Source organism: Octodon degus, unplaced genomic scaffold (assembly GCF_000260255.1).
Source record: "Octodon degus isolate 3935 unplaced genomic scaffold, OctDeg1.0 scaffold00071, whole genome shotgun sequence".
Classification (NCBI taxonomy): domain Eukaryota; kingdom Metazoa; phylum Chordata; class Mammalia; order Rodentia; family Octodontidae; genus Octodon; species Octodon degus.
In genome coordinates, this window is record NW_004524647.1 from 9287063 (window position 1) to 9297631 (window position 10569).

General features: G+C 45.9%; 1 protein-coding gene across 5 annotated transcripts in view; it reads right to left on the minus strand.

Moving 5' to 3' along the window:
- Il15ra (interleukin 15 receptor subunit alpha) overlaps nt 1-3817 on the minus strand; it is a 30007-nt gene extending 26190 nt beyond the window's left edge. For 4 of the 5 annotated variants that reach the window (XM_023719713.1, XM_023719714.1, XM_023719710.1 and 1 more), the window contains exon 1: nt 3166-3283. In XM_023719713.1, coding sequence (XP_023575481.1) covers nt 3166-3253 — 88 coding nt within the window. In that variant the 5' untranslated portion in view covers nt 3254-3283. Of the gene's footprint in view, nt 1-3165; nt 3284-3540 lie in introns of those variants that run through there. The other variant, XM_023719712.1, reaches the window with a different exon arrangement.
- Between the last annotated feature and the right edge of the window lie 6752 nt (nt 3818-10569).

Sequence of the window (10569 nt, forward strand, 5' to 3'; positions counted from 1 at the left end):
TGTGGAACCAGGGATTGAACTCAGGTGCTTGAGCTTGCCAGGCAAGTGCTTATTCTACTGAGGTATATCCCTGGCCCCCCACAGATTGGGCTGGTAGGGATCCTCCTGTTTTCAGCCTCTCAAGTGCTGGGATTACAGGTGCGTGCCACCACGCCCAGTCTCAATAGCTGTCTCAGTGTGCTCCATAGGCAGGCCAGCATGGCACACCAGGGACTGAACCACAGCCACTGTGCTCTGCCTAAACAGGCACTTTAGTCTGCTGAGCTATCTGGCCAGCCCTAGGAGATAGTCTTTTCAGCAAATGGTTTGGGAATAATTAGATGTTCACATACAAAAAAACAAACATATATAAACAACTTTCAATCCATACCTCAAATTCCTGTATATACAAAATTAACTCTGAACAATTACAGTCATAAATGTGAACCCTAAAGCTATAAGACTTCTAGAAGAACAAAGACAAAGAAAAACAAAAACATTATAGAATAAACTAATAAATGGGATCTCTAAAATTAAAGACTTCTGCTCTTCATAAGATTGAGTTACAAGACAATACTAGACAAGCTACAGAGTCTGAGAAAATATTTGCAAATCATATACCTAGTAAAGCCCTTGTATCTAAAATACATGAAGAACTCTCAAAACTTAATGAAAGTATAACACAGTTTTTAAAAGGGCAAAAGATGTGAGCAGATACTTCACTAAAGGAGATATACGTAAGACAGTTCTTAAAGCACATGGAAATGTGCTCAACACTAATTATGAAAATGCAAATTAAACTACGAGAGACTACTACATACATATTAGAATGGGTAAAATCTGTTTCGTTTTAAAATTTTTGTTAGAACATGTTTGAGGTACATAATGATTACATTCATCATGGGGAGCTGGTACATGTGCATAATGCATCTTAATTCTTTTTCTTCTTCTCGTCCTCACCCCTCCTTCTATGGCTGAGTCTCTCTCTAGAGAGGGTTCAATTTAAAAGGCTCTTCATTCCAAGGGCTGACATGGACATGTAGGAACTAAAACTCCCCAATATTGCTGCTGCTGCTGCTGCTGCTGCTGCTGCTGCTGCTGATGGGAAGACAAAATAGTACAACCGCTTTGGACAATCGCTAGACAGTTTCTTAAGAAACATTTATCTACCATATGAGTTATTCATGTTTTTCCTAGCCATTCCCTATCCAAGATAAATGAAAGCATACACCTACACAAACGTCGACAGCATGAATATTCACAGCAACTTTACAAAGAAAAAGCCAAACAGTGGAACCTATCCAAAGATTCATTAACAAGTGAGTGGGGGCGGCACAACCGTGAGATGGCAGTGTTCAGGAACAGAAGGCAATGAACTGGTGGTACAAGTTACACCATGGATGGATTCTTAGGACAATAACTGAGTGTCTGAAGTAAACAATAAAAAATATATGCTGTATAATTCCATTTATGTAAAAGTCTAAACAGTGCAATGAAGCAGTATTGGCAGAAAAAAGGTAAGTAGTTGAGTGTGATGGCTAGAAGTAGGGATTAGGCAGAGTGGAAGAAAACCTGGTATTGAAAGTCACATTTAACTCTCTTGATTGTGCTGCTGGTTTCATGAGGCTATGCATTTATTTCTAAACTTCTAAACTCTGCGTTCGGGCCAGGGAGATAGCTCAGTAGAGCAAGCGCTGGCCTGGAAAGTGCAAGGGCCTGAGTTCAATCCCCGGTTCTGCCAAAAAACTTTTTTTTTTTTTAAATAAACTCTGTATTCATTCTAAACTTACCAAACTTAAATATATGCACTTTATTATCTGTCAACTATACCTTAATGGAGCTGTAACAAACATCAGAGCTGCTTGATGGCAGGAATGCCTTTGAAAGGCCAGAAAGCAAAGCTGTGTCATGCCCTCTCCGCCCCCAGCTTCAGAGACCTGTCACCCCCCAGTGCTCCCCTCCGGATTCCAGGTAGCTGCTCTGACTAAAAGCTGCATTCCAATTTCTCACTGTGTAGTAGAGTTAGTGAGCTGCTGGCTACTTCTACCATTTCCTTAGGGATCGTTCTAGGACACTAGCTGAACAGGTTAACAACATAATTCAGCTTCTCAGATGGACCGGATATTCAGTATCATAGTTGTAAGAAAACGAAACTTCATGAAACCCCTGTAGAGCTATGGAGTTGAAGGCCAGCCAGGCAGGGACTGTGAGCGGGGTGGCAGGCTAGTCCCTTGGATGCACGTCATGGGGATGCTGCTTAAAACACAGGCAGAGATCGCCGGGTTGCTACCTCTCATGGATGTTCAGACAGCCTTGGCCCCGAATCACATGCACATTTTGTAAGTATATACATTCATGCATTTTCCTGGGGAAAGAGCTCTTTTACTATACAAAGGCAGGCGGTGTGGACAACGGCAGGATGGACAACCGCAGGACTACAGCCATCTCTCTGTTCACCCTCTTTTAGCTCTGGGAACAACCTCCCACCCCACCCCACCCCAAGTCGCCTGGTCCACTTTTCCCACTGATGTTAGATCTACAAACTACCCACATTCTCGAGTACATCAAACCATAGCCAACTATTTCTTCCCCCTTTTGCTAGGAGCGCAGGCTGCTAGCCCCCAGTCCCGGCTCGCCGCTTCCTGCCCACGTGAGAACTCGGAGCTGTTCCCAGTTCCCCAGGTGTGTAACTTACCAGACACGTTCTTTTCCTTCTCAGGGACACAGTCCTTACCCCACCTTCCCAGCTGTCTATTGATCTAATGTACTATTTGCCTCACAGTCTAGAGGGGCCGATTTGCTAAGATCCCTTCGGGGACTGCGCGAGGCGCAAAGACACCCGCACAGCCCGAACAAGTGGCTTTGCAGAGGCGAGCACTTCTCCAGAGCGCGGTATGAGAACCACCCTGCTCCCTCCACCAAACCGGACCCGTCTGAACCGCCTTCCACCCCACCTCTCAGAAATCCGAGTTCGGCTTCTCGCTCGCTGGCGAGGAAGACCCAGGCGCTCCGGCGGCGGAGCCCCTGCCCTGCGCTTCTGGCGCGCGTCCCTGCCGTCCGCCCTGGCCCCCGCAGCGCACACGGCGTCCTGCCAGGCCGGCTCCTTTCCTAGCCCGAAGAGGGAGGGGACCGGTTCGGTCCGGCTAGCGTCCCGGCCCCTCCGTGGCCCCGCACGACGCTCCCTACCCAGCGTCGCCAGCACTCGGAGGAGAAGCAGCAACAACCACGCGGGGAGGGCGTGGACTCGGTAGCCTGGGAGCAGCCGTGGGGCCATGGCGTCGCCCTGCAGTGCCCGCCAGGGCGCCCGGGCAGTCGCGCGTGCAGTGGCCCGGCCCCGGGGAGGTGTCGAGCGCAGCTTGGGGACCGGCCGCCCGCCCGGCGCATTCGCTTTCGCTTTTGCTTTAGCCCCCGAGGGCTGTGGAGAGGTGCGAAGGATGACAGATGCGTGACTCAGCACCCCCACTCCCGCCGTGAAGGACGCCTCACGGCGCCCGGACCCTCGCGCACCGCTCCTGTGCGGGAGCCCTCCGGACCCGCGCAGAAAAGACCTGGGGATCTTACCCATGCGAGTCGGGGCCTCCTCCTCCTCGCTCCGGGGACCCCCAGCCCCAGGCGCGCCGCTCCCCCCGCGGGGGCAGTGCGCGAGGGCTCCGAGCGCGAGCTTTGCGGCGCCCCACGGTTCCGCGTTTGCGCTCCTCTCCGGCCCCGCCCCCGCGCGTCCTCCGCGACTCCCGCAGCCGCTCTGAGTTTCTGCGCCTGGCGTCGGCGTCGGCGTCCTGGGTGAACGCCCAGGGGTGGCTGCCGTTGGGTCACCTGGGCCGATGCGCTCTTGTCCCGCGGCTAGCGCCGCGCAGGCTCCTACTCGGTCCCGGTCGCTTTGCCTGGTGCCTGCTGCCTCTTTCATCCCCAAGAAAAGGTCACAGGTTTGAAGGGCGGAAAGAAAAGAAGAAAGACCAGAGCGACAGTCGTTTATCTCTGCTCCCTCCTTCGTTTCCTTCATTGCGGGTGGGTGTTGTCTTTCTTGGGATCTTGTCAGGCCCCTCTTGTGGGGAACCAGATATTAGCTAGGAAAACTCTAGAGGCGCAGTCAGAAATGCGAAGGTCGAGGAGTGGAGTTGGGAAGTATAGACACCCCAGCGCTCAGTCGCAAGCTTCCTGAATGAAAGCCCTGGGTTGCTAGGAGGCTTGGGAGGAAGAAACAAGCGTGAATTCTTTTAGAATTTAGTGATGACTGAAGTTCTTATTCATCCTCCTCCACGTAAGAAAAAGGGAAGATTCCTCTGCTTCTCTTACCCTGAAAATTGACGCTGTAAGTGCAAACTATGCACAAAGAATCAAAGGATTGGAAACCACTCTGTCAACGTTTTATGTACTTCAGACTTTTAAAAACTCCTTTTATTATGACCATTTTTAAATATCAAAAGTAGAGTGTGATGAATGCCTGGCACTCATCACTGGCCCTGGCAGTGACTACAGGCGGGCTGCACTTTGTTTTTATTTATTTATTTATTTGTGTGTGTGTGTGTGTGTGTGTGTGTGTGGCCAGCTCAGCCCACCAGGGGACGGGGCTGGCTGGCATGTGGTGCTGGGGGATTGAACCCGGGTCCCTGTGCTTTGCTAAACTTGTTCTAAGTAGGTACTTTAGACCACTGAGCCATCTCACCAGCCCCGTGCACTTTGATTTTAGCAGGAATAGTGTTTCTCCCCAATCCCCCAAGGTACCAGTGTCTTTCTTCCCTAAGCATATATCAAAGAATGGGATGGTCAGATACAAATTGTATTGGATACATGCAGAGCACATAACATATGACAACCTTTTATATCCTATGAACCTCTATAAAGTAGGAGTTTCCATATTATTACAAATTTTAGTGACAGCAAGCTATAGTTTAACTTTTCCCTCTTATTTCAGTATTAAAACAACACTGTAACCAGTGTCTTTGTGTGGAACACACCTTGTGAATTTAAAATTGTTAGGATAGACTTTCTACTGTGGCACTCTTGAACCAGTGGTAGGGGTTTTTGCTTTTGATCTTTCAGTACTGGGATTCAACTGTTTAGCCACTGATCCCAGCCTTTTAAAATTTGAGACATGGTCTCCTCGAGCGCCTAGGCAGGATTCAAATCTGGAGTCCTGCTGCCCCAGCATCTAAGTGCTAGGAATACGAGCGTGCACCACTGCACCTGTGGTAGGGGGATTTAAAGACATTTTTTTTCTTGCCTGAGGCAAGAGTGCACGGCCTATAATCTCAGCACTTGTGAGGCTGAGGCAGGAAGATAAAGGATTCAAAAGGACCCTGGGCTACTTAGTGCAACTGTTAGGGGTTTGTGGGGTCTGGAGCCTCATAGAGCTGATTTCTAGGTTTCTATGTCCTGAGCAAGAACCAGTCAAGACAAATGCAAATGGTGGTAAGGTTTTACATTTGTTAAAAACAGGAAAATAAACAGGCTCTGCAGAGCAAGTATGGGTCAAGTAAAAGTAGGAAAAAAAAGTACATTCCACAGAGCTGGAGGAATTGTCCCTTTTGTATTTCCCACTGTGAGGATAGCATAGGTCTGGGCCATCCTATCCAAAACCTGCTGAGTTTTTTTTTCTTTTATTAATTTTATTGAGAAACAAATAGCAATGAGGCAGTTTGAAAACAGGTTAGTAGGGCAGATACAATAACTAATACATTGCAAATTGTTGTCTTTGTAATAATTCATAGTATAAGATGCAGACATGATGTCCTGTCCAAACAATATTAATACAAATCTTTCTTCTCATTGAATTAAGAGAAAATAGCTGTATATCTGTCCTATTTTGTATATACAAATACAAAATAGTCCTTCATTTATATCCCCCTTTTTTGTTTAGTTTTGTCAGACATGGGTATTCCATTGCCATTTCAATATTGTAGGTGTGTGAATTCAGCAAAATAATCCAATATAGTCCAGTAGTCCATAATAGTAGTAGGTTATCCGCAGAACTGGCAATGTCAGAAGTTGTTCACTTGGGCCTTTTACAGCTCAGCATATTAATATGACTTTACTTTTTATACTTCATGTTTATACTTTTCTGCTGGATAATTAAGACCAAGATAAAGCAAGACTTATATAACAAGAAATGTAACTTTGGTATCTGACAAGGTCAGTCAAATCCCCTTAGGATTTATCCTGAAACCCTGTGCCGCAGTTTGTAGATCCTTTGTCAGTGTCAGCCATGTGGATGAGTCACGGCCATTGCTTGACCAGTTTGTTCTCTGTGAAAGCCTGAGAGAATGTTTTCTCTCTAGATGACTCTCCTTAGGCACACTCTACATCATCGGTCACTTTCCTCTGTGGCCCCATTTTTTTTTTTTTCCAGAAGCGTGTGTGCAGGGCCCTGGGAACTGTGGGGTTTTAGGTCAGCCTTATATCTAGTCTCTTTCCCAGCTAGTCTTTGCCATGCATCTCCTGCCTCAGGACTATGTCTTCAAGAAAAAAAAAAGACTTTTTTTTTTCTACGCAACTACTACTGACTTGCATTCCCAACTCTTATGCCTATACACCTGTCTTGCTCTGTTTTGTGCTGCTGTAACAGCCTGGATATTGTATAAAGGACGGAGATTTATTTCTTACAGTCCTGGAAGCTGGGAAGTCCCAAATGGAGACTACATACTTGGGTCACATTCATGTAACTTGATAGCTTTTAAAACCTTTTTATTTATTTATTTGTTTGTTTGTTTTGTGTTACTGGGGATTGAACTCAGGAACCTGTGCTTACCAGGTAAGCACTTTTTCTACTGAACTATCTCCCCAGCCCAAAACCTTTTTATTTTGAGATAATGATACATTCATATGCACTTACAAGAAGTAAGAGAAATCCTCTATGACCTTTGCCCAGTTTACCCCCACAGTAACACTTTTCTTTTTTGACCTGGTATCTAAGCTCTCCAAGGTTGAGCTTCCATCCGTGTGCTCCAAACCCAATGACCTTTTCATTATCTACACCAAACTCATAGTCTCTCAAACACGCCCAGCAACATTTGAGATCACAATACTCTGTTGTTCCAAGCAGGAGCAGGGGCTGGGGTTTGTTCCTCGGGCCTGCTGTGCTGGCCCTGCCCCAGGAACACACTGAGATGGTAGTTGAGACTGGGCATGGTGGTGCATGCCTGTAATCCCAGCGCTCTTTTTTTTTTTGGGGGGGGGGGGTATAACCAGGGATTGAACTCAGGTCCTTGTGCTTGCCAGGCAAGCACTTATTCTACTGAGCCATCTCCCCAATCCCAGGGCTCTTAAGAGGCTGTAAACAGGTGGATCACTATGAGTCCGATCTAGCAGTAAGACCCTAAATACCCTGTAGACCCTTCCCTAAAATTTAAAAAAAAAAAACCCAAAAAACAAAACAAAAGACAAAACAATTCTCTGCTGTTTCTGCTTCTGCTCCTTCGAACACCTGGCCTCTCCCCTCTACCTGTACACCCTTCCCATCTTTGGAGAGCCTTAACGCCTCCCTTGAGCTCACAGAAAAGCACAATTTAGTGTCTGTCTTCCCAATAGAATTAAAAGCAGGGTCTGTCATTGATGGCTAGTTCCCTGATGCATTTCACTGAAGTTAACCGAATTCTTATCAGATGCTTTAAATTTTGAACAAGTCTCTCATGCCCTGTAGGAAAAAGGAGTTACAGCCCTGGTGCTGCTGGGAGGTATAGTGAGGTACAATCACGAATCTGTGTGTTGGAAAAACTGTCCTAGGTCCTGATGTGAACTTTATTGAAGAGCTGAGGAAACACTGGTTTGACTTCAAACAGTCCTGACAACAAAATTCTTGGAAAATGAAAGTGCTTGCCTTTCATTGTCTCTAAGGTTTTCCTTGCTGCTATTCTAGGTGGGAGGACTAGGGTGGGTTTTTCTTAGATTTGTCTGGGGTGAGAAACGAGGTGGGTTCCGGTATTAGCTCAGCTCCTAATGAGCTGTTTGACTCCGGATCAGTTTCTGTTTCTCTCTCTGTACCTTCATTACCACGGCCTTACTCCCACACCTGACAACTATGTGTCCCAAGCTAGTGACTGTCCTACTCCGAGCATGAGTTCCTCTGTCTTACAGTGGACATCACCAGCTCTGATGCTGTATGCACTAAGCACATCTGTAGCACCCTGTCAGCATCCTGACCCCTTCTGGGCTTCTTCCTAAGACCCCGTCTTCCTGGTTTTGGCCAATGCAGCCCTAAAGTCCAAGTCTCTCCCACAGGGTTGCCCCTTCCCAGCCACTTTCCAGCTCCACAGTAAACTATCACAAGCAGGAAAATGACATTAGGACAACCCCTAGATAGCCCGATCCTGCCAGTTTTACAATCATTTGTGTATATCTGATTATGTCCAGTTTTGTCACATGTATAAATGTATGTGACTCTACTAGTCAAATCAGGACAGCTGTCATGATAGCAGCCCTCATGCTGCCCTTTCTAGTCACAGCCATTTGCCTCTCTGTTTCCCAGGTCCTGCCAGGCACAGATGTGTTCTCCTCTGTGATTGTCATTTTAAGAATGTTGTATAAATAGAGTCACATGATGTGTAGCCCTTAGAACTCAGCCATTTCCCTCATCAAGGTTCCTTTGACTTTCATTTGAGTTGTTGCATGTGTCAACAGTTTGTTCTTTTTAATGCATTATCTTTGGTATTCTTTGGTGTCAGATGATTCTCCCATCTGAACTCCAGAAAAGTGCATTCTCACATGTGTATTAGTTTCCCAGAAATGCCATAACTTAGTAGGTAAAGCTGTGTGGCTTAAACAACAGAAACTTACTACCTCACAGTTCTGCAGCCTGGAAGTCTTAGATGCAGGTGCCAGGAGGACCATTCTATGGGACAATCCTTCTATGTCTCTTCTGCTTCTGATGTCTGCAGGTATGTGTGGTTAGCAACGGGATCACTCCAGTCTTCTGCCTGTGGCTCTTTCCATGGTCCTCCTTTCTATGTGTCTGTGCCCAAATTTCTTTTGACAGCAGGCATACTGGATTAGAATCTACCTTAATGACCTCATTTGAACCGTCTTTGAAAATGAGGTTTCATTTGAGGATTTAGGGAGTTCCAGTTTCAACATATATTTCTGGGTGAACATAGTTCAGCCCATAACAATGCAACTTTTTTTTTTTTTTTAGAACAAACTTAAAATTTCAGGCCAAAGGAAATGTACTGTTTTCTGAATGGATGACTTCCCTAGGCAATGTCCCTAATCCAGGAGTGGCTGGGGTGACACTTCGTTCTGGGAGTTTTATCAAGGCACAACAGAGGGGTGGGTTATTTGCTCAGCATTTATCATTCAGAGCAGATCTGGAGGTGGGGAACCAGGCTCTGGGTTAGGAAAGGTGAGGCCTAGTAGCAAGGCCCATAGTCTTAGGCTCAATGGCAGTGTGCAGATGGCCCCTCAGGACTGGGGAGTGCACCAGACAGATGGTAAGAGGTCAGACGGGGGCTATAAGAAAAGATAAACCTGAGGCTTTTATAGGTAAATGGATGCAACTTGAGACATACTCATAAGTGAAATAAACCAGGTACACATGACTAAACATCATATTGCCTCCCTCGTACGAGAAGCTGAAAGAGTAAATAAGATCCAAGATGTACAATAGATATCATAAAAATGGAAGGAACTTCAAAAGGAAAGAAAAACTGGGATGAGGGAATGGAGAGGAGAAGGAAGAAAAAGCAAATATATATATGTATATATATACGTATATATATTATGAATGATAGTTAAGATAGTTATATTACTGATTTCTCTTAGTTCATTGAAAAGGAAGGTTTGTGATAATATTGTTTGGACAAGTAAATGCTGATATCTTGTAGGAGTAACTAATTTAAAGGTAACCATATGCAGTGTATTAACCATTGTTACCCTCCTATTATCTTATTTTGAATTTCTTTTTCTCTTTAACAAAAAACAGTGTAAAAGGAAGAAAGATTTATTTTCTCCTCATGGTTTCAGAAGTTTGAGTGCATGCTCACCGGACCTCTGTCTTGGGCCTGCAGTGAGACTGAACACCGAGCAGGAAGGTGTGGAAGAGCAAAGCAATGACCCCTGATGATCAGGAAGGAGACAGAGCAGAGGAGGGGAGGGGATGAGGGAGGGGAGGAGGGAGATGGAGCCAATCTTCCATCTCTACTGGCTTCCACCAGAACCATCAGCTGGAGATCAAACCTTCACACAGGAGTTTCTGGAGCCAGACATTGTGCCATACACCTGTAACCTCAGCCCTCGGGAGGTGGAGGCAAGAGGATTTGGGGGAGTTCAAAGCCAGCCTGGGCTACATAGTGAGTTCAAGGCCAGCCTGATAACAAGACCTTGTCTCAAAAAAAAAAGTTTTGGGGTTACACTTATGATCCAAATCATACTATCTGTCTTCTTTATAACTTTCCTTTTTTTTTTTGTACCAGTGATCAAACTCAGAACCTTGAACTTGCCAGGCTGTCTCTGTGCCACTGAGCTATATCCCTGAGCCTATAACTTTACTCTTGCCTGCCTCAACCTCCTAGTGCTGGGATTACAGGCATGTGTTTCCTGGGTGTACTTTTTTTTCTTTTTAATGTACTTGGTACAGGGTCTCACTATATAACTTGGACTCGT